At 47.7% G+C, this 26,856-nt stretch overlaps 1 protein-coding gene across 2 annotated transcripts in view; it reads left to right on the top strand.

Moving 5' to 3' along the window:
* Positions 1–26,856, top strand: part of LOC111155650 (T-cell lymphoma invasion and metastasis 1) — a 200,621-nt gene that overhangs the window by 62,916 nt on the left and 110,849 nt on the right. For both annotated transcript variants that reach the window (XM_022515945.1, XM_022515944.1), the window contains exons 3-5: positions 4,949–5,922; positions 20,279–20,726; positions 26,003–26,175. In XM_022515945.1, the coding sequence (XP_022371653.1) occupies positions 4,960–5,922; positions 20,279–20,726; positions 26,003–26,175 (1,584 nt within the window). In that variant the 5' untranslated portion in view covers positions 4,949–4,959. The remainder of the gene's footprint in view (positions 1–4,948; positions 5,923–20,278; positions 20,727–26,002; positions 26,176–26,856) is intronic.

Genomic DNA, 26,856 nt, shown 5'->3' with positions numbered 1-26,856 from the left:
AAAGTTTAGTTTGTCATTCACTCGTTCAGTGTTTTGCCGCTGAGCACCACTTACCTTTCAGGCGGTGTTCTAGGCACTGAGGATATAGCAGTAAATAAGACAAGCAGAACTTTTAGCCCTCCTGAAGCTTATGTTCTGGTGGGGAAGGACAGAGAATAAAAAAGTTAAGTAAGTGAAATATATTGTATCTTACGGTTGTGGTAAAGGCTAAGGAGGAAAAGAAAAGAAGAGGGGTAAGGATTGAGCTCTGTTGGTGGGGGGCTGTCATTTTGGATAGAGGTCAGGGAAGATCACCCTGAGAAGACAGTATTTGGGTCAAAGTCAGAATGAACTGGAATGTGAGTGAGGTAGTGAAGGACGGTTGCAGGCAGAAAGAAGAGCATGGGCAAAGGCCCTGGGGCAGGCTCAGGTAGCCAGAACTTAGACCTTTGAAAAGAATGTATGAGAAGCCAGATTTGAGGTCTAAATACTAAGGGTTGTTCTTGTGATAAAATCTTGCCCAATACCTCTTACCTAATCCCCCTCCCGCTAAGTGCTCCCTGAAAATGCAATTTATTTGGAACCACTATCATGCTACATAAGGAAGTGATAGTTTTAATAAGTTTAAAACTGGAGACAGTTTCCGGCTAGAGGTTGAGTACTCTTATTCTGACGCTCTTCTTTGTAATTTCTTTTTTTTTTCTTCTTTTTCATTTCTGTCCTGGTTTTTGCATTTCAGTCTGACCTTGATCTCTGTTTTTCTCACCTCGTGACAGTGTGATGATCGCGTTGGTGAGGTACTACTGATCACTCACCTTCTGCTTTGTTCCTAAAATGCATGACCGCTGACTGTCTCCTTGTCTGGAGTCGAACACTTCTAGCCTCCGTAGAGGCTACTGAGGAACTGAAAGCTGCTTTCTACCCCGAAGTTCCTTCCTGACTCACGGGAACAGACTGGGTGCGGATGTAAATTATGAACTGGGTTTTTTGTTTGCAATAAAAGTCAGTGATGGGGTTAAACAGAGACTAGGGAGGTATTCAGATGATGGAAGTCGCTGGCATTTTACCTTTTTGTACAGGCAGAGGATTAGAACTTCCAGTTCGCCCGTGTTCTGGAGGGGCACAACATTCCCATGGGGCAGAGATTGTCTCAGAAAGAGGAGATTGTGTCTGTTGAATGCCACGAGCAATTTTATTTATTTATTTATATACTTTTTAAAGATTTTATTTATTTATTTGACAGACAAAGATCACAAGTAGGCAGAGAGGCAGGCAGAGAGAGAGGAGGAAGCAGGCTCCCTGCTGAGGAGAGAGCCCGATGTGGGGCTTGATCTCAGGACCCTGGGATCATGACCTGAGCCGAAGGCAGAGGCTTTAACCCACTGAGCCACCCAGGTGCCCCATCCATGAGCAATTTTAATTTTTCATGCTTCTCTTAACTTCTGCGTCCCCCCACCAACGCCACATGAGCCCTTGTGGTTCTCACCAACCTTTCAGGAAAAGTTTTCAAATTAAAGGCTATTTCAGCAGGTCCCCAGCAGCTGATTTTTCTTGACTTGCTTCAGACTTCCTGCCGACTCTGTTTAGGTCACCCCGTGAGAATTTCTCTTGGTAGGATTTAGGAGATTTGGCATTCGTCTCTAAATTCTAGTTCTGAAGATAAAAATGGCTTCTTCCCTACCTTGGCCGGCTGGAAAGAATCCTGCTACTAAAAATGCTATTAATATAACAGGCCCGTCGGAGTGATGCATTAGGTGCTGTAATTCTTGAAGGTTGGGGCCATTTCCTTTAGGAAACCTCTCCTGAGGCTTTTAACTTGATTGCTTTTCTGTTGGCAGAAACGAGCCTCACCAAAAAATGTGTTGTTGGGAATACGCCTGTCAATTTATATTTGCAGGCTTTTAATACGTAGAATAGAGAAGGGTCCTCTTTGTGGGTGTGAGGAGACAGTTTTGCTTGTCTTACATGCAGTTCTGCCCCCATCATTCTTTTCCTTCTTTTAAACTTGAACCTGTTGATTTTTTTCTTTTTTTCTTTCTTTTTTTTTTTTTTAAGATTTTATTCATTTGACAGAGATCACAAGTAGGCAGAAAAGCAGGCGGGGGGGGGGGAGCAGGCTCCTCACTGAGCAGAGCGCCCAATGTGGGGCTCAATCCCAGGACCCTGGGATCATGACCCGAGCCAAAGGCAGAGGCTTTATCCCACTGAGCCACCCAGGCGCCCCTAAACCTATTGATTCTTAAAGTGGAACCATGGCTGACACTCGTTCTAAGCTTTTTATTATTTATTGGCAAAACATATGGATACATAGACACATTCAGGTGTCTTACCATGTACTTTAAAAGATCAAGAACTCTAAGGAATTGGCCATGGCCTTTAGTTATTAAAATGCTTATATGGGGGCGCCTGGATGGCTCAGTGGGTTAAAGCCTCTGCCTTTGGCTCAGATCATGGTCTCACGGTCCTGGGATCAAGTCCCACATCGAGCTCTCCGCTCAGTGGGGAGCCTGCTTCCCTTCTTCTCTCTGCCTGCCTTTCTGTCGGCTTGTGACCTCTGTCTGTCAAATAAATAAATAAAATCTTTAAAAAAAAATGCTTACGTGTTGGGGCATCTGGGTGGCGCCTTCCGTTAAGCGTTTGACTCTTGGTTTTTGGCTCAGGTCTTGATTTCAGGATTGTGAGATTGAGCCCTGCGTTGGGCTCTCTCTCTCTCTCCCTCCCTCTCCTCTGCCCCTCGCACTCACATGTGTGCTCTCTTTCTCTAAAATAAATAAATCTTAAAAAAAAAAAAAAAAGAAACGCTTCCTTATTTATTTGACTTTCAAAACGTAGCACAAAATATTCTTCCGGATATAGATCACAAATGGTCGTGTACGGACAGTGGATGTTTTTCTTTCCCCTCTAGTGAGTTGAATTGTTGTTGTTGTTGTTGTTTTTTCTTTGCTTCTTAAAGACGCCAGCCAGAGAGGCAGGAGCTTATTAACTGCTTTGAAATATACTTGCTGCCAGGAAAAAGGAGATTCTCCTGCTTGGAAAGTTCCCTCTGAGAATCACATGATGTGTGACCCGGTGGGGAATATTCCAGTATGGGAAAAGTGTAACATCTGGTGCCTGTGTGAGTTACCTCCGAACTCACTGGAACATGAAATGGAGGTTTTCCCTTCCTGTGGCCACTGATTTGGTTTCCACGAAGATGGGCTCGTCTGAGTCGATGTAGTGTTTTAGATGGAGTGTGAGATTAGAGAATGATTCTGGATCAGTGTGAAGGTGTCTGATAGTCCTGACTCTTTGTCGTGGTCCTGGTCAATTCATTCTCTGCACCCCCCCTCGTACCTTTCACTGTTTTCTTGGCTACAGTATCCGTTTCTTGAGAGTTGGGAGTGTGTCTCTTTTGTTCGCTGCTGTGTCTCTGGCTTCTACAGCATGGTAGGTGCTCATGTATTTTCTGAATGAATGACTACGTAGGTGGTTGGAAACATCAGCGCAGGAATATATACAGCTACTATATTTTCCCTCTTTTCCTTTCTGGCCACTTTTATGTGTGTGTCTTCAGCGCATACAATTTGAATGGTACAGAGAAAGAACAGAGTAAGGAAAAGAGGCTAAGAGAGTCACAGTCGCTGAGCTTTGAAGGTCTTTTCTCTTTCCCCCTGTGGGTGACAGTCACCAGGCCAGGGAGAGAGACCGGAAGATGGGAAGGAAGGACTTGAATTAACCTGGGTAGCCCCAAAAGGCTGAATCACATTTAGTGGTTTCATAATGTGAATTTCTGTGTGCAGGGCACTCTGTACCAGATTAATGTTCCTGGTTTGGATTTGCTCCCAGAAATAAACCCATTAGTCTGCTGCTAAGCAGAGAGGGGGGGTTTCTTTTGGTTTTGCCCATTTCCCTCTCCCTGCCTCCCACTTCATGCCCCCTCTGATATACCAAAAGTTAAGGTTTCCAGAATGCCAGGGCATTAAATCGAATTTCAGGTAAAAGCCCATTGTTCCTTTTGACCTGGATGAACTAGGAAGAGTTGATCGGACTTATTAATCTCTTGACTGTTTCAAGTTTTGATTGATTTTTTTTAAAGGTTTTATTTATTTATTTGAGAGAGAATGAGTGAGAGAGCATGAGAGAGGAGAAGGTCAGAGGGAGAAGCAGACTCCCCAAGGAGCCGGGAGCCCGATGCAGGACTCGATCCTGGAAGTTCGGGATCATGACCCGAGCCCAAGGCATCGCTCAACCAACTGAGCCACCCAGGCGCCCCTGATTTTGAAATATAGATGGGAGTCCGGATCAAACGGAAACATTGGGAGGGAGGGAGGTTGTCAAATGCTCCGGTGAGTTTGGTTACTGCTTTTTGAACTACATTATCATTTCCAGCAGAAAGTCCGTTTTGGGGTGCCTGGGTGGCTCAGTGGGTTAAAGCCTCTGCCTTTGGCTCAGGTCATGATCTCAGGGTCCTGGGATCAAGCCCCGCCTCCGGCTCTCTGCTCATCAGGGAGCCTGCTTCCCCCTCTCTCTGCCTACTTGTGATCTCTGTCTGTCAAATAAATAAATAAACTCTTAACAACAACAACAACAAAAAAGAAAGTCCGGTTGTGCTTTCAGGGTTTTTGGTGTCTGGAGAGAAGCCGAGTTTGGTAAGCCGAGCTGGAGGGAACCACGAGGGTTCGCAGCCCTGTGAAGGCAGCATGGCAGCGGGCCCCGTGGGCAGCTAGTTACCCTCTGGGCACAGACACGTTTAATTCTCCACATGTCTACCTGGGTTCTCATTTCACATCGCGGGGGCCCGTCCAGTGGAGGTGTCAGTTCTCAACTCAAGTGTGTCAGGGCCCAGGCACCTGCCAGGTGGGCAGAGGATCGTGTCCTGTCGCCTTACCAAGCTCTCTGCCTGCCCCGCACCCTGAGCTCTTTCTGTTAAACTACCCATTCGTGACTCACTTATCCCCTCCTCTCTTTCCTCCCACCCCCCATGCTGCAGACCATAAAACCATGGGAAACGCAGAAAGTCAAAATGTAGAGCATGAGTTTTATGGAGAAAAGCATGCCAGCCTGGGCCGTAAGCACACATCCCGCTCACTGCGCCTGTCACACAAGGCTCGGCGGACGAGGCACGCGTCCTCGGGGAAGGTGATCCACAGGAACTCCGAAGTGAGCACACGATCCAGCAGCACGCCCAGCATCCCGCAGTCCCTGGCCGAGAATGGCCTGGAGCCCTTCTCCCAGGAGGGTACCCTAGAGGACTTCGGCAGCCCCATTTGGGTGGACCGAGTGGATATGGGCTTGAGACCTGTGTCGTACACCGATTCTTCTGTCACTCCCAGCGTGGACAGCAGCATCGTCCTCACAGCCGCCTCTGTGCAGAGCATGCCAGACTCGGAGGAGACCCGGCTCTACGGGGATGACGCTACGTATTTGGCTGACGGAGGCAGGAGGCAGCATCTCTACACATCCAACGGGCCCACTTTCATGGAGACGGCGAGCTTTAAGAAGAAACGCTCCAAATCTGCAGACATCTGGCGGGAGGACAGCCTGGAATTCTCACTCTCCGATCTGAGCCAAGAACATTTAACAAGCAACGAAGAGATCTTGGGTTCCACCGAAGAGAAAGACTGCGAGGAGGCTCGGGGCATGGAACCCCGGGCGAGCCCCCGGCAGCTCAGCAGCTGTCAGCGTGCCAATTCCCTGGGTGACTTGTATGCTCAGAAAAACTCCGGGGTGACGGCAAACGGGGGGCCCAGGAGCAAGTTCGCAGGCTACTGTCGGAATCTGGTGTCTGATATTCCCGATCTTGCAGACCATAAGATGCCACCAGCTGCTACCGAAGAGTCTCTTCCCTACAGTAATTACAACACACTCCCCTGTAGGAAGTCTCACTGTCTTTCTGAAGGTGCCACCAACCCACAGATTAGCCATAGCAACAGCATGCAAGGCAGAAGAGCAAAAACAACTCAGGTAAAGTGGTTGAAATCTGTCTCACTATTTTGGAAATGGTGCATGAGTTCAAGTGCATGTTTTTGCTCCTGCAAGGTTCCCATCTTTGAGTGCCTGGTGGCTGCTGCTGCTGCTGCTGCTCCCCCGCCCCTCCGGGGGGGATTTGTCTCAGCTCTGCTTCGCCCATCTTCCAGTTCGGTGCCAGGGGTGGGATGAAGGGAAGAGTGTGCGTGTGTGTGTGTGTGTGTGTGTTGGGGGGGTGATGTGGGTAGGAGTGAGAATAAAGCTGATAAGTTCATACTTGGGACCTGCTGCCTCTCCAGCTCAGCTCTCGAATAGCTTCTCGCTTCTGCTGAGCCTCCTTCCTCTCCCCGGACAGATGGGCCCCAGCGGGTTGTGCACTCTCGGGGTGTCTCTCCAGTGCCGCGGGTGGGAAGACGGGTTAGTCGGAAGCTCCTCGGAGGAGGCATCTTTGATTCAGGGCGGGCTCTGGTCATTGGTCAGCTTCTCGCGGAGGTTGGCAGGCTTCCTGCCTTACCAGGAGCCATTTCAATTTCCTGTTCCTTGTGATGCCGGCCAGCCCTGTCTCTGGAGGGAGGGGTAGCGGAAGGAATAACATGGGCGGCTTCCAGTTCCTACTTTGCAGCCAGCTCGTTGTTTGACCTTGGGCAAACCCTGACTTCTAGTTGCTTCTCCGAAAAATGGGAGTGAAAAGGGCTCAACTCGCCTGTTCAGGGGTCTAGGGCAGGAGAGAGATGGCTGTGAAGGCGTTTCTTTTAAAGATTTTTTTTACAAGTGCCTTGCTGATGAAAAGAGGTCACATCACCTTCATTGGTAGTGATACTCCCAGGGAGCCTAAGAGCCCACCTCGCACTCCTGCATGCCCTGGTCCTTTTCTGGTCCTGCTGTTCCCGGTCGCCGAGTTCCGGGCGTCCTGGCTGGTGTTGAGGATGGGTTCATGGTTTAACAAGACAGTGCTTCTGATCAGAGATCCAGTCAAGCCCATTCGCCTCGAAAGGCACGTCAGCCTCCAGGGTGACCAGCCGACAGCACCATGGTCAGCGGGAAAGCGGCAGGTGTCCTCTGAGCTGACCAGGCAGGGGTGGTGCTGTTCCAGTACGAGTCAGACAGGCATTTTGAGGTTTAGTTCTCTCGGAAAGGGGGTCTAAGTAAAATAGGCAGATGGTGGGGAACCCAAAGAGGGGGCAGAGAAAATGGGCACTGTGTTCTTGCTGGAGGGCAGATTTTTAAAATTGCCCTGATCTCAGGTTTCTGATTTTATGTTGGAATTTTAAATTCTCCTGTACCAGCCATCAGGGAAGTCCTCGGTGCTTTTTGTTTCTTCTCCTATGCTAGCTTTCTGTATTAGAATAATTAAAACTTTCTGTATGTTCCTCCAAGTTTATATGGGTTAAAGGAGACTGTGTTTGACCTCTCCCCTCCTTTTCTTTCCAAAATCATGTTTGACTGTGATAAAAATACACATGACATTTACCATCTTGACCATTTTGAAGTGTGTAGTTCATGTTCACGCTGTCGGGCACCCATCACTACGTCCATCCCCAGAACTCTTTCCATCTTGAAAACCTGTTAAGCAGCAACCTCTCATCCTCCTCCCCCAACATCCCCCCACCCCTGCCCCGAAGCCCCAATTCTGTTTTCTGCCTCCATGAATTTGACTACTCTAGGGATCTCCCATAAGTGGAATCAGGTAATAGTGGTCTTCTTGTGACTGGCTTCTTTCCCTTAGCGTAATTTCCTCAGGGTCCATCCATGTTGTAGCTGGGATTTCCTTCCTTTTTAAGGCCGAGGAGTATTCTAGCATGTGTGTGTTTGCTGCAGTTTTCTTTTATCCATTCATGTGTCGGAGGGCAAGTTGTGCCGATGATGTCCAAGCCAGGCATCGGGGCTCCACTCCTCCTCACCTGGATGACTTGGGGCAAAAAACTATCAGATGCGGGAATAATAAGTAAGGCCTTTTGAGAAGATGGAATGAAGTGACACAGTGCCCGGTCCTTTGGCAGCAGCCGGTAGGGGAGGATTCGTTAGTCGTTGGCTGTGTTCCTTATTAGTGGCGGTGTAGGACTTAAAGGCCCAGGGTGGTTCGGTGTTTTTTTCGAAGTCTTGTGTCTTAGAAATAGTTGTTAAAGACGTTGACTCTACAATCAGAGATGAGCCTGAGGTTGCATCCACATGGACACCTGAATTTTGTACCCTACTCTTCTCGGGGGAGAGACTCACTGATGGGAATGATGGAACAACCCCCCCTGCGGGGGCTGCTTCTCACTGTCCATTTGGTAAGTGGAGAGACCTGTGAGATAGGTGACCTGCCCTGTGACCTGAAAGGGGCTGAAGGCTTGGTCTTGAAGGCACGGCTGGAATGGCACTGCAGGGCTGAAACGAAGAGAGGGGCTCCTGGCCTTCAGGATTCAGAGAAGGGTGCGTTGATGCAGACAATTGAGAAAGGAACATGACCTGTGACCTGTGACTGTCCCTCTTACCTGGAACAATGCCACCCAGGACTTTTTTTTTTTTTTTTTTTTTAATGGTGGGGGCAGAGGAAGAGAGAGACTCCACGCTGAGCATGGAGGCTGACATGAGGCTCGATCCCACGACCCTGAGATCATGACCTGAGCGGAAATCAAGAGTCAGAAGCTTACCCTACTGAGCTTGCCAGGTGCCCCACGTTAGCTCACATTCTGTATGAGATCTAAGAGGGGTACCTGGCTGTATTCTGGCTCTCCAGCTCCTTGTTGTGCCCCACCCCCCTGCGCCCCAGGCTGGGGACAGCTGGACTTCTGGTTCAGCCCACCCCCCACTGATGGGGGTTTGAGTCACAGCTGACTACACCCAGAAGAGAGGGGCAGAGCAGTTTTCTCCTGCAGAGCTGGTACCACTGTGAGCTCTCACGTGTCATTGCTCTATGGAATTTCCATCTTTGGCTTGGCGCCTTAGGAAATTGTTAATATATGGAAGTGAGATCATCTAAATGTGGTGTCTCAGAAAGTCACTGCCTCAGCAGCTTAATGTGATGCAGAGAGCAACGGACTTGGAGTCCGGAGGCGTCCATTTACATCCTGGCTTGCTCCTCGCTGACCGGTGACCTTGGGCGAGTCACTCCCGTCTTGTGTGCCGTGCAGGCTCCTTCTCTGTCTGCGGCGAGGGACACCACCCTCTGACAAGCACCCTTAGGGGAACCCGGCGGGCACCCAGCATGGACACCTGTTGCAGAGTCCATAGAATGAACGGAAGAATTATTTTCGTATTGACTTTATATGTTGAGCGAGGATCTTTAATGACTTGAAACAAACCCCAGAATTATGCACAACAGTCCCCATCCACCCACGCTTCCTAGTCTAAGTTTGGCGTGTTCATCCAACGCGATTTCTTGAGAACCCACTATGTTCCAAACAGTGTATTTTAAGAGACAGTGGGTGTGGAAGCTTCCTTGAAAAGAATTCCTTTTTTTTTTTTTTTTTTTTTTTTTTTTTTTTTTTGTTCTTTTTTTGTTGTTGTTGTTGGTAAAAGTTTCTGACCCGGGGGATCTCTTCAGCGAGCTTGGATCGGAGATGTTAAAGTTCCTTCATCCTGCTCTGGTGACGTAGTTGAATCTCTGTCAGCAGTTTACTCCCCAGAAGAAGAGTTTCTGGAAGACATTTGGCCCCGGAGTGTGGGGATGAAATGAGCCTGGGATGAAATACACTTTATCTGAAACAATGGGAACAACTTCATTGGATTTGAAAATGATCGGAAAAGAGTCTGACCGTTTTTCCTTTTTTTGTTGTTTGTTCGGTAGTTGGACGTGTTACTGAAACATGAGGCCTTGGAGCTCACATGTAGTTTTTTAAAAGTAACACCTGTTTCATGCCTGCCACACGGCGAGTGCTGAGCAATTATTTAATTCAGTAGGTTTGATTGTGTGTGTGCACGTGTGTGTGCACGCACACAACGTGCATGAAAATTTGTGTTGCGACTGTTTTGTATTCCTTTGTTGGAAGGGTTTATCCGTATCGCTTAAAGCAGAGTTTACTTGCATTGATGTCTGGAGAAAGACAAGAATAGATTGGTCCTTGATTTGATGGATACATTATTGGTCTTTTGGACTGAACTTGACTGTCTCTGATATTCCCATGGTTAACACTCAGAGCTGGGGAAGCCTGATATCACGTAAAGACGTTCTGAAATCCAGCAGAGCCGAGCTCATCGGTCTGAGCCCTGTTTCTGTTGGTTATGTAACCTGGATGGACCTCGGTGCCTCCTGAATGGGGCTGATGGGAGTTCCGCACGGAAGTGAGTACGAAGCTCCTGGCACGTTGTCTCTTCACGCAGGAGAAGCTCAGTCGGTAATGGTTATTAGTTGTGATGGGAATAGTTCGGCTTCCTATTTCAGAGCTCAGCCCTCCTGTGTCTCAGACTTCCAGTGGGTGAGGTGGAAAGAGAGAACTGCCAACTGATGGAGTGTCTTGGAGCCAGGCTGTGTATTTCAAAGGGAAGCTTTGGCTTGGGGCCATTGTACGGGACTTGGGAGGAGAGCTTCATTCATCCACTTAGGAGATGGAAGAGGGGGAGCTGCTCTTACCAAGAACTTCTCAAGGAGCCACAGCCTCGAGATAGCGAGGGACCCCCTGCTCAGAGCCCCTTGTGGAGATGGGACACTGATCATGGGTTTGTGTGTTTGTGCAATTTCTGACCACCTCTGTGTCCCCAGAAATCTTCATACCATAGCGGATGGAGTCGGTACGAGGTAAGGCAGAGCTCTCCATCCGTTTCTGGCCCCCGTGGGCCATTGACAGATTCTTTTCAGCCTGATTTCCAGCTCACAGATCACCCCTATGTCCAGCCCCCTCACTTTGCGGGGAAGGAAATATATCTAAAGAGATGAGGTGACCAGGTCTCACAACTAGATTAAAATCTAGGTCTCCTGACTCACTGACCAGGGTCATTCTTCGGAAGCCCACACCCCCACACCATTACTTGCTCCTCATTCACAAACAGATTCCAACTTATGTGTCCTTAGATTTTAAGATCAAATTCCTCAGTTCTGGGCCAGAAGCGAAAAAGGGTGATTGACTGAAAAGAATGTAGGAATGTTCACACTGTAGCCCAGGCACAGTGGTTCCTGAGAGAGGTGTCCGCGGCAGGGTTCAGAAGAAAGCCTTGCTTTCTTGTTTGGAAAGGCAAGTCCTAGATCCATAATTTCAGCAACAAGGGGCGTGCAGTGTTCTTGGAAGAGGCTCTTGAGTTCCTAGCAAAATTGCGTTGGTTTTTATAAAATTTTGTTTTCCTTTACACTTAGCTTAAATGGCTTAGGAATAAGTATGTTCCCCAAGCTGTAAACCGACATCAGCATCCAAGAGATTCTTAACCTTTGGTCACAGACTCCTTTGAGAGTTGGATGAAAAATTTGGACCCTTTTCTTAGATAAACACATGGACCACCCTTCTGCATTCAATTTCAGGGGCTCCATGGGTTCCCCGAAGTCCATCTAGAAGCTTCTGGTTAATAACCCCAGGTTAATTCTTCATGAAACAATATATTTTCATATAAAATTTATTTTTTTAAAAAAACCCCTTTCCTTGCCTTTTCTTCAGACCATTTGATGCTTCTTTTTACCTTTTCCCTTGATCTTCCTTTTTCTGGCATCTAAGTTAAGCAATGAGATAGTGTTTTGAAAGCAAGCCCAACCATTTTCAGCAGGAATATCTGCCTCTTGGCCAAGATCTTCTTTTGGGGAGTGAGAGGGTGAGTAGGTAGTTGGGGGATGGCTGTGTTGTTAGTTTCAGACCCTTTCTACTTGTAAAAAGTATGGTGGACTCCAAAGGGCTTCTGTTTATGTGGCTTCTAGCTATAAATAGTTATCACACTAGAAATTGAAACAGGAAAGCAAAAAAACAAAAAACAAAAAACCCCCCAAAAAAACCACCCAAAAAACCAACCCCCCCCAAAAAAAACCACTTGTTGATTCATTTTTAAAATAGAACCAATAAACCCATTATATGTTCACAGAAATGACTTTTTATTTAAATTTTTTTATTTTCTAAAATTTAAAAAATTAGGGAGGAGAGAGGTGTTAATTTATATTTGACAAATCTCTACAGTTTCTGGCAAACAGGAGACCCTAGAGTCTCTTCTCTGCTTCTGCCTTCACTCTTTTGTGGTTGTGTTGGTTGGTTGGTTGGGGGGAAAATGTGACTTTGCCCAGGTAGCTGGAAAAGGCAGGGCGTGATAGCCCCCCGGAAATTACCTGAGGATCCCTGGTCCACACTTTGAGCTGCCCATCGAGGCTAATACAGGCTGGGGAAGTTTAGGCCTTCGAAATTCCCATTTTTAGTTTAGTGCTTGAAGAAGAGGAACGTCTGTGTTCATTGATGAAACTGCTGGTTTCTTAGCATCACTGAGGAGGAGGAAAGGCTGGAATTGGGAGCTTAGAGCCATTTCAGAAGCCTGCTATGAGGGCCTAAGAGGGCCTCCATGGAGCCCAAGGTAGAACTTAGGAAATAGGCTTTTCATTGTCATATGGGTGCAGTTTACTTTGGACGACTGTTGGCAGATTATCTAATGTGGCCCATAGGACAGCCCGTCCTGTCTTTTTCTAGTTTAAAAAAAAAAAGTTAAAGAAAACACTTTAAATTAACTCTGGTTATGTCTGTAAATGACATAATAAAACCGGATTGTTTGAAGATTGCAAAGTACAGCTTGACAAGTAGGGCTCACTTCTTAGCTCAACCGTAGCTAGTCTTGAGCTGAGCTGGGAGATGAGCAAACCTTTAAATCAAACGAAAATGTAATCCACGAGGAACCGTTCTCCTTGTTTGGAGATTATGGTGGAAAATGAATAGCAGTTTATTCACGGAAAGGTGGGTTTATTTTTATTTATTTGTTTATTTATTTATATTTACTAAGATTTTATTTATTCATTAGAGAGAGGCACGTGCGTGCACATGCGCACACACGAGTGGGGGTGGGGCAGAGGACGGGGGAGAGCAGGGAGTCCGATGTGGGGCTCCATCCCAGGACCCCGGGATCATGACCTGAACCAAAGACAGACCCTTAACTGACTGAGCCACCCAGGCGCCCTGCAAAGGTGGGTTTATTTTTCTGAAGTGTCTTGCCTACTCCACACCAGATACTGTTTGTAGTGCTTTGGGATCTGTCAACAGGAAAAGGTCCTTGAGCTCATGGAGCTAGTTTGAGGTGAAATGGGGACGTGTAGGCAGAAAACAGCATAATAAGCGCTCGACATGCTATGGAGAAAAGAGCAGGGCAGGGCAGACAAGGCAGTGGGGGATGCGGGAGGCAATATGAGATGGGGCGGTCAGGCTTGACCCCCTTGAGAGGGTAGACTTGGGAGTCGGTGATTGATTTGGGAGGTGGGAGTGTGCCCTGCGTGTTTGAGGGAGCAGAGCTGGTGCAGGGGAACAAGATGCTGCAGAGAATTTGGCCTGGCAGTCGGAGGAGGGAAAGAAGTCTTTTAGCTGTGGAAAGGGGGGAACGTGAGTTGAGCCTTAAAGGATGAGTATTCCTGGAAGCAAGAACAGTTGGGAGCATGCGCTCCCATTGCCCTGACTGGTAGGTCCGTCCTGTGCTCTAGTGTGAAGGCTGGACGTCTGCAGGAGGTTTTGCAAGGCAGGCCGAGGAGCCTCCACATGGCTCCTGGGAGGTCTGCCTGGCTGTGGTGTGCCGGGTGCCTTGAGGAACGTTGAGGGAAGAGAGCTTGTTGAGGAACCATGGCCGTGGCTCTGAGAAAGGAACCCGCAGGTCGGGTGATAGATACATCGTGGGTAGTGAGGAGGGGAAGGATGACTACAAGGTTTGAGGCACCTACATAGAAAAAAGCAGATAAAAAGAGAGAAGATGATTCATTAGCTCAGATGTTGGCAGTCCCCAGTCTGGAGTTACCTGTAGCAACGTTTCAAGCATTTGCCAACATACTTCTGACTCCTTTTTAGCAACTGTAAGAACTTTGGGTTGAGAGAAATTTTGAGTCACTCCCATTGGGGATCATTAGAGAAGGAGGGAAGACGTGTTGAAAACATAAAGAGGCATGGAAGTGTTGTCTTGGGAAAGGGAGAAGGGAGAACTAGAGCTGGGTTTTAGAAATGCCTCAAACGGAGGTGGGACATGTGCAAGTGGGGCATAGTGGGAAGCCCAGCGGGTAGAATTTACAAACTTCAGAATTCAAAATGCAAAAAGGCACTGGATATTTGGTTAGAGAGCAAGAGAGAGAGGGGGAACAAAAAAAGCCTTACAGTGATGGAAGAGTAACACTGCAATATTTCTAGCAAATCAGGAATGGCAATTATTAGTAACAGTGTGCATAGTTATTAATCAACAGTGTAGAAAACATCACCATTTTGGGGCGCCTGGGTGGTTAAGCATCTGTCTTGGGCTCAGGTCATGATCTCAGGGTCCTGGGATCGAGCCCTGCATCAGGCTCCTTGCTCAGTAGGGAGCTTGCTTCTCCCTCTCCCTCTGCCTCCCCTCCCCCCTGCTTGTGGCCTCTCTGTCAAATAAGTAAATAAAATCTTAAAAAAAAAAAAAGTAGAAAACACCATTTTCCTAGGTTATGATGCTATTTTGCGAATGTGAAAATAACTTAAAAGGCACTTCTAGGCTCATACCAGCTGTGGTCAGCCCATTTTCCCCAGTTTCCTCAGCAGCACCCTTCCACGTTAGGCACTAGTGAGCGAGGTCAGGCAGTGCTTCTCTCCTTGGGCCAAGATGAATTTAGACCGAAGGTGGAAATGACAGTAATCATAGTTAATGCTTTTAAGCAGGTACTATGTGCTGGCCACAGTTCTAGAAACCTTTGCTGGGTTAACTCAGTTTCACAGCATCTTAACAGTGTTCTAAAGGGGAGATAACTGTTGTCATCCCCATTTGACAGGTGGGGAAACTGAGGCACAGAGTAGTTCAAAGTAACTTCCCCAGGATCGATATTGACCATACTGAGATTACCAAGGGAGAGTATCCTAAGAGTATATCAAGTATACCAAGGAGAGAACACTGGGAGCCAAAAACTATTCATGTGTGTGCGTGTGTGTGAGAGGGGGCACTTGGCAGTTTGGGGGATAAGAAGATGGTAAACCAGGGGAGGAGTGTTTTAGAATTGAACAAGGCAAAAGTTGTTCTAATTCAGAGCTTCTGCAAGTCGAAATTTCCTCAACCCCCTGAAAGTCCACGAACTCTCCATATTTAGCTTTTCTGTATAGCTATGTGAAAGCAAAGCTGGATTCATCGGGGAAATTAAACAAAGTAACCAAGGAAATAGCTTCTAATTGCATCAGACTGATAACTACAAATGGCTGATTGATCTTACTGTCCTTGAAGTGTCCCAGGGCCCTTGAACTTTGTGGCTGATTACCTTTTCAAAACTGTGTTCACCTGTCATTAACACAGAAAACCTGTCCCTCAGAGGATTTGTAAGTTGCCCAGCGAAACCACTGGAGCCTTGTTACAATGTATCGTTAGCCCCCATTCATGCCGCCTGACCCTTCGGTTTGCCAAGGCGGTGAGAACGGGCTTTTACATTTGCTGCCTGCCGCCTGCATTTGAGTACCTGAGCCCACCTTAGCATTTGTGGTCCAGCTCTGGTGACCTCGATCACCTTGGCCTGGCAGCTGTGGTGTGCTTCGGGCTACAGCTGGCCACTTGTGGACCCGGTAGGAAAGTGCATATGTTTGTGCTGGGAATCTGCCAGTGCCGTGGAAACTGGCGAGCGCTCTAGAAATCTGGCTTGGGAGGATGTGTCCAGGGAGACCAGGCTCTGAGAGCCTCTGTACCCCATGAATGTTGTGTATAATCGGAAGCCTTTTCAGTGGAGTGTTTCTAACACGGGGAGTATATTTTGAGTAATTTCCAGGAAATCTCTGAGTGGATTATGCATCACGTGAGAGTCACTTCTCTGTGTTGCTAGGGTCTTACCATCTCCCCTGATCTCCTTTGACTTTTGAATTAGAGCTCGGTATATGATGAACTACTAGGACCTATCAGATGCTAAGAGACCTCACTCACTATGAAGGAACACACCTTGTGTTTGCTACAGACACTGCTTGCTCCCGTGAGATTCTGCCCTGGGGTTGGATTTTGGATTTCTTGCTGCTGGGAAGAGTCGGGGAGGTTCTGAGTATGGAAAGAATCCGTTTTCTCAGGTGCCAAGCCCTTGAGAGTGAGGTGGGAAGGAGGAGGAGCCCTCGGAAGGATGACCACCAGGAACGTTCGCTTGATGGTGGCACTCTTCCTTCTGAGCTCTTGGAAGGTGCATTACAGTGATAGGCATCCTGACGTCGGAGGGTGATGGGCATCCGGGATGCAGCCTCGGAGGGGTGGATGCCTGCTGTTTTCCAAAGTGTGAACCCAGTGAGCACAAGGGTGATGTATGGAAATGTTTGAATCACTGTATTGTACGCTTGAAACTAATCCAGCACTGAATGTTAGCTAACTGGAATGAAGATAAAAACAAGAAACAAAGTGGGAACCCAGAGCCTCTGTGTCGGAGTGTCTGGCTTTGGTTTGTGCTAGAGATTCTGAGGTGGTGCTTAGGCATTTGGGGAGTGGGTTCTACAGATGATTCTGACCCACACTGAAGCTGGAGGTTGCTGGTGCCCGCGAGCCTCTTGTGGACCGTTGCAGTGTTGAATAGTGCCTCTGGTTAGGTAGTCCTTATTTCCTGTGATGCTAGAGCCTGGGGCCTCTGGGTATTTGGGACATCGCAAACTTCATGACCAAGTGGGGCTGGGTCTGGGCAACCTGCATGTTTCCCAACAGGCTGGGTCACATATCAGTGGGGGCCATCTACCACCGAGCCTGCTTGGCCGCATGTGGAGACAAGGTGGAGTCGGCTTGGACAAAAGATCCAGAACATTCCCCAGCGGTTACGCGGGTTGTGTGCTCCAGGGCTATGCTGGCTCAGCTAGGGCTGGCAGGCCTCTCACCTGGGGTAATCACTTCTTTGCTCAGATCAGTGGCCATCCCAGAGCTGGGCATACAGAGCCCGGGCCATGATGAGCTGATAGCAGCAGTTGGCATGAGCAGATGTTCAGGCCCGGCAGAGAGGTGAGTGTCTGCCAAGCCTTAATGCTTAGTTTCTAGAGAGGCCCCAAGGTATTCTGTAAAGGGGTAAATGGTTTGTGGGGAAGTCGGAGACTATTAAGACACATGCTCTTGAGGGTTTGGTCTGTCTTGTTTCTGCCTCTTTCCCTCCTCATTCACCTCCTCCTTCCTCTTATCCCCACTCTGAGATTTGAGCTCTTTGCCTGGGAAGTCAAGGCAAACAGATACTAGCTTTCTCTGGGAAAACCTAGAAAGGGCCTTGTTGACAAAAAAGGGTAAAGCATAGAGGTGCCTGTTTCGGTAGAACCTGGCCAGGTGCTACTTGCAACTGAGCAGTGGGGCTGCCATGTCATAGTGGAAAAGGTAGTTGGAAATGTGGGTTCTGACTCCCAGTCAGCTAGCAGCCAGGGCTGTGAATTTCTGAGCCCCAGCATCCTCATTGATTAATCAGGAGGGTTGCTTTGCAAGGTCCCTGCCTATTCTTGAGCTCTGGGAATTAACAAGATGCCTTGAGTCCATTCTCTCCCTGGTTCTGAGGTCTTTCTCTTACAGACCAGGGAGGTTACCAGCATAGCAAATCTCTCCCTGACGTACAGAGATGGTTCTCACCTCTTTGCATCTTAGAGGGGAGCTTGGCACTGATGCCTTCCTTTCTTCAAGGGAAAGACTGAGATCCATGAAAACGAATCCAGATGTTTAGGAAATTCACACACACCTCGTCTCCCATCACCCAGGGTTGTCTTGAATCATCAGTCACGGCAAATTTTACTTACTTTCTTTATTGACATGGTCAATATTCCTGCCGGGAGAAGTGGGAGTTCTTATCTGTGTTTTCCTTTTTATATAGGGCATTTTTACCCACCGGATCTGGGTCCTTCATGGCCCTGGTGGGATAGCAGATAGCAGAGTGATGGGACTGGTAGTTGCAAGGGTATGCCTTTAATCCCCTTGAAATCCCAGGGGTCTGAACTCCATTGGAAATGCAGCTCGTCCTCTGAAGCTATCCTAACTCCTTCCTGCTTCTGTCTTCCCTCCTTGCTTTTTCTTTTCTTTCTTTCTTGAAGAACAGTTTTAGGTAGTAGAGAGGGGTTCCCAGTTAACCTTGAACACCTGTCAAAGGTAGTATTGGCCAGATCCATTATTTTCTTCCTTTTTTTTTTTATATTTTATTTATTTATTTGACAGACAGAGATAACAAGTAGGCAGAGAGGCAAGCAGAGAGAGAGGAGGAAGCAGGCTCCCTGCTGAGTGGAGAGCCTGATTTGGGGCTCGATCCGAAGACCCTGGGATCATGACCTGAGCCGAAGGCAGAGGCTTGAACCCACTGAGCCATCCAGGCGCCCCTACTTTCCTCCTTTTGCATACTGTTCTCTTTATTGTGTTTTTTTTTTTTTTTTGAAGGTGCACGGTGTTCTGATTTAATATATGTATACATTGTGAAATGATTACCACAATCAAGTTAATTAACACATGCATCACCGCACATAATTACCTTTTTGTGTGTGTGTGTGGTGAAAACACCTAAGATTACTCCCTTAGCAAATTTCAGTACCCACCATGCTGCACATTTGATTCCTAGAACTTAACTTTTCTTAATAAAGATTTTATTTATTTATTTGAGAGAGAGAGAGCACAAGTGGGGAGAGAGGCAGAAGCAGACTCCCCGCTGAGCAGGGAGCCCGACTTGGGGCTCGATCCCAGGACCTTGAGACATGCATGACCTGAGCCAAGGGCAGACGCTTCAGTGACTGAGCCGCTCAGGAGCTCCTAGACATTATAAAGTTTTATAACTGAAAGTTGGTACCCTCCTTTGGCCGCCATCTCCCCCTTTTCCCCACCCCCCACCCCTGACAGACACTGTTCCGCTCTCCGTTCTATGAATTCAACATTTTTGGATCCCCCATATAAGTGAACATCTGTCTCTGCCCATCTTTTAGTCGTTCGCTTAGTGTCTCTTGATGACGAAGGTGAAGTGAATTTTGAGGCCCTCACTTAAGAATTGACCAAGTGAGATGGGTAGAGATAAGGTACAGCAGCTGTCCAGGCCTCGCCCAGGACCGTGTCACTGTGTGGCTTGGTTCATTCTGCCCCGTGGCCTCTCAGCAAATATTTGAGTCCAAAGATTTTATTTTTATGCCAACTCAGAATAGTCTGTTTTTACATTTGTGAACCATAATTGGCTGCTTCTGAGACTGAGGCTGAAAAAGTGGTGAAATCCCCAAACCGTGTGTTACTTTGCCGTCTCTTCTGTGTCATGCCCATGTACCTATTCTCTTCCATTGAGAAGAATCAGTCTGATTTCTTATCCATAAGACCGTTGAGCTGTCCTGTCCAATATTGCTGTCATTATCCCTCCTTGATTACTGCCATTATTTAATTATTGTTTATGGACATGCCTGTAGCACTTTGGAGCAATTAAGGTTCTGATTTGAGAACAGACCTGTCTCTGTACCCGAAATGTTAGGCTTGAGAGCGGGGACAGTGCTTTGGAACTTCCAGATGTTATTAAACTGGGAATTGATATCCCGGCGCGTTGGCAGTTGCCGGAAGCTGTCACTTGGCCCAGGGGCAGTGAGTAGCCTGCTTGGGGCTCCGAGCTTGCTGGCTTTGAAAGGGCAAGGTAATTGGAGAGCCTGCCTTGGAGCTGTGGGCCCCACAGACTTATTTAGCTCAATGCAGAGTGAGAGGCTGCTTGTTTTCGAGAAGGGACGCTGATTACAGCATGAGGACTCTTGCCTGTTCGTGGGACCTGGGTCCTTGCTGGGTGAGTGGGTGAGGCTGTGCTCTGGTTATCTTTTGAGTCGCCACATTATAAAACAAACTCCTAACCGAGTTATTTATTTATTGATTTATGGAATGGTACTGGCTGCAAAGACCTTGTTACCCATTGTTACCCCCTACCTCTGCCACGGCTAATCAGCCTGCAGAATTTCCTGGAGTTTGGGGCAGGCTGATGAGGGTCAGGGAGCTGAGCTCTCTCAGCATGGCCGTGGGAGCATCTATAGCTAATCTGCCAGTTAGTTCATTATCTAAGTCAGATAAATGATAAGCTCTTGGAAGCGTTCCTTGGTTTTTAATACATATTTCTTGAATGTTTGGGATGGTTCGCATTCATGCCAGGGCGGTCCCCCTCCAACTACCCTCCACAGCCGCTTTGCCGGCAGGTTGGGTTTGTGCGGATCTGGGGTTTGGGGAGGAGTTGGTCCGGGCCAGGCTGGGGAGCAGCGGTGCCGTGTGGGTTCCCTGCAGCTCTGCCGGCTGCCCAGTCCCCGGCTTTCCTCTCGTCTTGATGCATGTCTTCCTCTTGTCCCTTTCTGCTCCCAAGGATGTTAACGCCGGCGAGGGAAGTGAGTTCGCGGACAGTGGGATCGAAGGGGCCACCACCGACATGGACCTCCTGTCCAGGCGATCCAATGCCACCAACTCCAGCTACTCGCCCCCCACCGGCCGCGCCTTCGTGGGCAGCGACAGCGGCAGCAGCTCCACCGGGGATGCGGCCCGCCAGGGGGTGTACGAGAATTTCCGCCGGGAGCTGGAGATGAGCACCACCAACAGCGAGAGCCTGGAGGAGGCGGGCTCGGCGCACAGCGACGAGCAGAGCAGCGGCACCCTGAGCTCGCCGGGCCAGTCGGACATCCTGCTCACGGCCGCGCAGGGCACGGTGCGCAAGGCCGGGGCGCTGGCCGTCAAGAACTTCCTCGTGCACAAGAAGAACAAGAAGGTGGAGTCGGCCACCCGGCGGAAGTGGAAGCACTACTGGGTGTCCTTGAAAGGTAGGACCGGGAGCGCCCCGCCCCCCTGGGCCGGGGAACCTTGCGCGCCAGGGTGCGCCTGCGCACCCGATGGTTTATGAGGACGTGGGGTGTGCATTTCATACCACTTTTAACCAGTTGTGTAAGTATGGGAATACTTAGCATGAAATCTTCCCTTAAAAATTTAGGTGTATGTGACCCTGTCGTGGACCATAGGGCAAATCTCTAGAATGTGACCATCTCTCTCTTTTTTAAAGATTGATTTTATGTATTTATTTGACACAGAGAGAGATCACATGTAGGCAGAGAGATGGGTAGAGAGAGAGGGAGTATACAGGCTCCCTGCCGAGCAGAGAGCCCAACGTGGGACTCGATCCCAGGAACCTGACACCAAGACCTGAGCTGAAGGCAAAGGCTTAACCCTTTGAGCCACCCAGGTACCCCGTGATCATCTCTCTTAACTGAAACTGGTTTGCGCCTTGATTATCGGTAACTCCTCACTTCCCCCGCCCCCACCAGCGCTGTTTTGTTTTCTTTCTTTTTTCACAGTTAAGCTAGAGGAGCATCCCACATCTAGTTTCCTTGTATAGACAGCTGCTTCCGAGGACAGCTCATTTGAGGGTCGTGTTCCAAAAGAAAAGAAAAGTCATTCAAGTTAGGGAAGTACCTCCTAAAATAACTATTTTGGAGGGAAACATTCATTTGAATCCTGTGAAATGACCATTTCTTTAGGCTAAAAATGCTAGAATATCACTAATTTCATGAGGCTCAGCCCAGTGCTTACTAGAATGTCTGAGTTATCCTAGGTTTGTGAAAAAGTAATTGTTTTACAGTCACATTCGACTACATGAGAGAGAGAGAGAGGGAGTGTGTGTGTGTGTGTATAGATACATACACATGTGGAGACATGGCTGCCTTTTCATTAGTAAGTGTAATGCTTTTATATGTTGCTATTCGTTGTCCTACTTCAGAAGTTCATGCACATACTATTGTGCATGCCTGCATGTGTCTCCATAGGAGAAAAGCTCCCATTTGTGTGCTCCGTGACTGAGAGAGTACTTGGAGCCGACCCCTTAGACCTTCTGTCACAAACCAAATTTGAGACCGGGTTAAGGTACGGCAGGACAGGTTCGATAGGTTAACAAGCATGAAGGACGAGCACAGGGGGACGTCTGGGCTTCCCAGGTGTGGTGTACCCTCTAGACCATTCCATACTCCATCTCCTTAACTGTGGTTAGAGGGAGAACGTCCAATCCTAGAGGCATAGAACATTCTAGAGTCTTACAGTGATGCGCAGGCCACCCCCTGAAGGACAGGCGAGGTGTGGGTTGGTCCCATTACTGCTGGTGCCAACTGTTGCTTCAATACTTCAGTGAGACAGGAAGGGAGCTTGTTAATTAGACTGGACGTTTTCACTGCATGTCTCAGAGACCCGCAGTGATGGTACCTGAAGTGAGATAGACTGAGTTCCCTCCCGTCCACCATAGGCTGAAGTTATGGTGATTCCTTCCTGTGAGTCATCCAGGTCCCAGGTTCCTTCTGTCTCCTTGCTCTGTTGTTCCCAGATCCGGTCCCTGTGGTCAAGGTAGCTCACCACTAGGCCCACGTTCCCACAGAAAAATGAAGGCGTATCCCTCTGCCCTGTATCAGGGCCATGATAACCAAGTACCACAGACTTGAGTGGTTTAACCAAAGAAATTTATCTTCTCACAGTTCTGGAAGCTGGAAGAGATCAAGGTAGAAGTGGGGCTGGTGAGACACCTGTCTCCTTGGCTTCTAGATGGCTGTCTTCTTCCAGTATCTTCCCCTGGCCTTCCCCATCTACCTGTCTGTGTCCGAATTCCCTCTTAGAAGGTTAGCAGTCAGATTGGATTAGGGCCCACTCCTCTGACCTCAGTTTATAAAGGTATTTGTAGAGATCCTAACTCCAAGTACAGTCACATTTTGAGTTACTGGATTAGGACTTAAACAGGAATTTGGGGCAAGATAATTCAGCCCATGACAGGCCCTGAATCTGTGTGTTAAGTACACTTCCCAGGTGATTGCTACAGTTGAGACACCGATGTTAGTGTCGTAGACTAACAATAATTAGGCGATTTTTCACTTGGGATGTGGAAGAGGGCATCCTTTGATTCCGCCGTTCCCTTAGAGAATAAAGGATACTCAAAGCCCGGGTGTGCCATCTCAGAGCAACGGCTCCAGAGCCCGTTAGAGGAGGGAGCCTTCACGCTCTTGGTGACCCAGATTTGAATGACACAGGCTGTCACGCTCCAGGCCCAGGACACAGAGCCACTGAGCCCTCCGTTTCTTAATCCTGACGGGTTCCCATTATAGATCGACATGCTCGGGCCTGGTCCTTGCCACTCAAAGGCAGAGTGTGCTGCTGTGTTTTTCTTGGCAACTCTGGGAGATCGAGAAATAAAAAAGCAGAGAGCACCTGGGAGTTGTGGGGGCAGATTCTCTAAAGAGTCTGCCACTTTAGGCAGAGTAATTAATTTTTTTAAAAAATGATTTCATTTAGAATTAATCTCTGGAGTGTCTCCTTCGGCAAGTGCTGAGCATACAGGAGACGTCCAGGGGTGGGTGAAGGCCGATTGACTGCTTTCAGGAAGCACGTGCTTCCGGGATTTGCTGCTTCGTGTTAATCTTCACACCAAAACAGGCAGGAAAGAGAGTATGTTTTAACGATTTTAACCAAGTTTAACCACCTACTGTCAGGGGTGATTGTAAACCAACGTTGCAAAATTATAAAAACAGCAATTTGAGAAGACCATAAAATGTTCTGCATTTGCACATGCCAGGGTCTGTGGACATCTCCTCTTCATGATCCTTTGGCTTCTTTCTCTGTCCACAGCCCACGGTACAGCTGTGTTGCTCCTTGTCTGTTCAGAGTCTGCTAATCATTAGTGTCATGTTAGTCCTAAAGATGAGAGCAGGGTTTCTCAACAGGGGCACTATTGACATTTTCTGGATAATTCTTTGTTGTAGGGATGCTCTCTGGGGCTCAGCAGGATGTTTAGCAACATCTGTGCCCTCCACCTGCAGGATGCCAGTGGCACCTGCCCCATTCCCCCATACCCAGTGACAACCAAAAATGTCTCCAGATGCCACCAGATGTCCTTGACCTCAATGGCAAAATTGAGGGTGTTTCCCACCTCAGGAACCTCCGATTTGGAGGAAAATAGCATCCCCTTCCCATTTTCTTTCCTATATTATCTCTGAATCTGTGCTAGCTTAAGAAGTGAAAATAGGTACAGACGATTCTGCAGTGTGTTGTATGTGTTTCTGAAAAGACCTGAGATCTTCAGAATAACAGGGACTATGGGAAAAATAAGGTTGGGACAGACTCCTTAATAGGTACGTCATTAAATTATATGTTTGCGGGGCGCCTGGGTGGCTCAGTTGGTTGAGCAGCTGCCTTCAGCTCGGGTCATGATTCCAGGGTTCTGGGATTGAGCCCTGCATTGGGCTCCCTGCTCAGCAGGGAGCCTGTTTCTCTCCCTCGCTCTGCCTGCAGCTCTGCTTACTTGTGCTCTATCTCTATCTCTCTGTCAAATAAATACATAAAAATCTTTAAAAAAAAAAAAAAGGGCCAAAAAAATTTATATGTTTGCAACTTTTTAGCCCAACACTAAATAGATAAGATAGATGGATAACTAAATACCCTGCTAAAAATACTCAGTAGTTCACATCTTACTTTTTAACAATGACTGCTATGGAAAACGTGGGACTTCACCTTTAAGAACAAAGTAAATATAACTTATGGGTAGAAAGAAGAATCAGAACTCCCGAATTCTTGAGACCAGGACAGTGATGAAGAAATCCTAAAGCTCAGAAGCACCATACGACAGGACTTGTAAGGAAGGCTTTGGGGAAACTCTGCCAAGGGAAAATTGTGATGCCAGCGGACACGGCATTCAGCTGAGTTCGGGGATTTGCCTTCAGCAGCTGTTAACCTGCAGATGTGAAATACGGCGGGCTGGGAGACACTGCCTTTGAACTCGTGGGACTTCTCCACTGATCCCCATCATTCTACATTTTGCTAATCACATGGAAGCAAATTTACTTTATGAAAACTCGTATGGTAGCTGCACTTTCAAGGACTTCGCTGTTCACCTAAAGTGTGGCCCTTGCTGGTGGTTAATGTTGAAAACTGACAGAATTAAGGAAGAGTCATAAAGTGGGGCCCAGGCTTCCCTGAAACTGGTTTTGATGAGTTGACGGTAAATGTTCAGCTAGTAATTACTATTAAAGTGAGCCTCACGTTTAGATGATGATGGAGAGTGTCTCCTAAACCCACCTTGCCACAGATTTCGGAGAGGTTTTTACTGTGACTGCCTCACTAGTTTCGTGGTGCAGGTAAGTGTGGACCAGGCTTCCCGATCCCCCAGCCCCTCATACGTGTGCCATGACATACCTTCTTTCAGGAGGAACAGGGACATGGTTTATTTCTAGAAGAACATTTTATAGAACATACTTGAGCTTGAAAAGCTATCATGTCTTGCCTTATCCTTAAAACACCTAAAGCTAGTATTATAAATGGTTTTCTCCAAGGGCAGAGCCAAGAAACCCAATTAATTGTGTCTCCTGGTTATACATCACGGGAGCTATCTGGAACGGACTCCAGTGGTTCCCTCCTGACTGGCGGGCCTCACACTGTGGAACTTGCGGTTCTGACCTGTGGAGCTGGGGTTCTAGCCGCCCCCACTGGCCAGAGGAGCGATAAGAACCCTCTGTGTTACAGACCCCATAGTCTGTAACAGAGCAGTCTAAAACAGAAAGTGAGGGTCTTAAAGAAGTTGAGGATGTGTGTGGGTTGAGAAACTGTGATTTAAGAATCTTTGCCTTTTGAGGTGCCTGGGTGGCTCAGTCGGTTAAGCGTCTGCCTTCGGCTTAGGTCATGGTTCCAGGATCCTGGAATTGAGTCCTGAGTCAGGCTCCCTGCACAGCGGGAACCTGCTTCTCCCTCTGCCCCTCCCGCCACTCATGCACACACACACACACACACACACACACACACACTCTCTCTCTCTCTCTCTCTCTCTCTCTCACTCTTTCTCTCTCTCTCTGTGTCTCTCAAATAAAATCTTTAAAAAAAAAAAAAGAATCGTTTCCTTTCTCTCAGTCCATCTAAGATTTCAGTACAAGCAAGGCCCCTTTCTGCGTACTCTCTGGGTTTCCACATGCTTTAATTTCCAGCCCTCCCCTTTTGACAGGACATGAGCAATAGTTTCCACCACTGAATTCTCATTGTACAGGCACCGACCACTCACATGGATCCCTGTTTGTTTTCTCAGGGTGCACACTCTTTTTCTACGAGAGCGACGGCAGGTCTGGAATAGACCACAACAGCATCCCCAAGCACGCTGTCTGGGTGGAGAACAGCATTGTGCAGGCTGTGCCTGAGCACCCCAAAAAGGACTTCGTCTTCTGCCTCAGCAATTCCCTGGGTGACGCTTTCCTCTTTCAGGTTTGTCGGGCACTTCCTTTTGGGATGTTTCAAACCTCTGAACCAGACACCTTCCTCTCCTGCCTATGTGCCCCACCCTGTTTTCCTTTCAGTGCTGGGTTTTATCATTTTTTCACTATAGAAACAAGAGTGATCAATGACAAAATACACATTTACATTGAAATGAGAGAACTCACCCAGAGTGTTCCAAGGGAAGCCCGGGGAGGGACGTGAGTGGACTTTGAGAAACTTGCCCTGTTTGTCACTTGCCTGTTGAAGGATTTGTCGGTGTAATCTCAATGCTGTTCGTGTAGAGCCTTAGAAAGAGATGATGAATTCCTTAATTTAGAAATTATTTGAGCTGTCAAAATTTTGTACCATAATGTTCTCTTCTAATATTACTCATAAAGTAAAATAATGATATCCCAGAAATGACTAGCTATACCCAGATAATTTCTCTTCCTCATCTTATCAGAAATTTGTACCCAGTGTTCCTGAAGTTTGCATGTTAATTGTGTTTAAAAAAAAAAAAAAAAAAAAACAAACTAACCCGCTAATCCCTTCAGGGTTAGCATTTAATTTTGTAGGGAATTATTTGGGTTTGGTTGGTTATGATGCACTCTACCAGAACTTTTGGTTGTATTAGTTAGGAGGACTTCCTTCATGTGTTTCCATGATGCAGGAATTCCTCCAACTTTTACT

The sequence above is a fragment of the Enhydra lutris genome, unplaced genomic scaffold (assembly GCF_002288905.1).
Source record: "Enhydra lutris kenyoni isolate GAN:26980312 unplaced genomic scaffold, ASM228890v2 scaffoldscaffold43, whole genome shotgun sequence".
NCBI lineage: Eukaryota > Metazoa > Chordata > Mammalia > Carnivora > Mustelidae > Enhydra > Enhydra lutris.
This window is presented reverse-complemented; position numbering and strand designations above follow the sequence as displayed.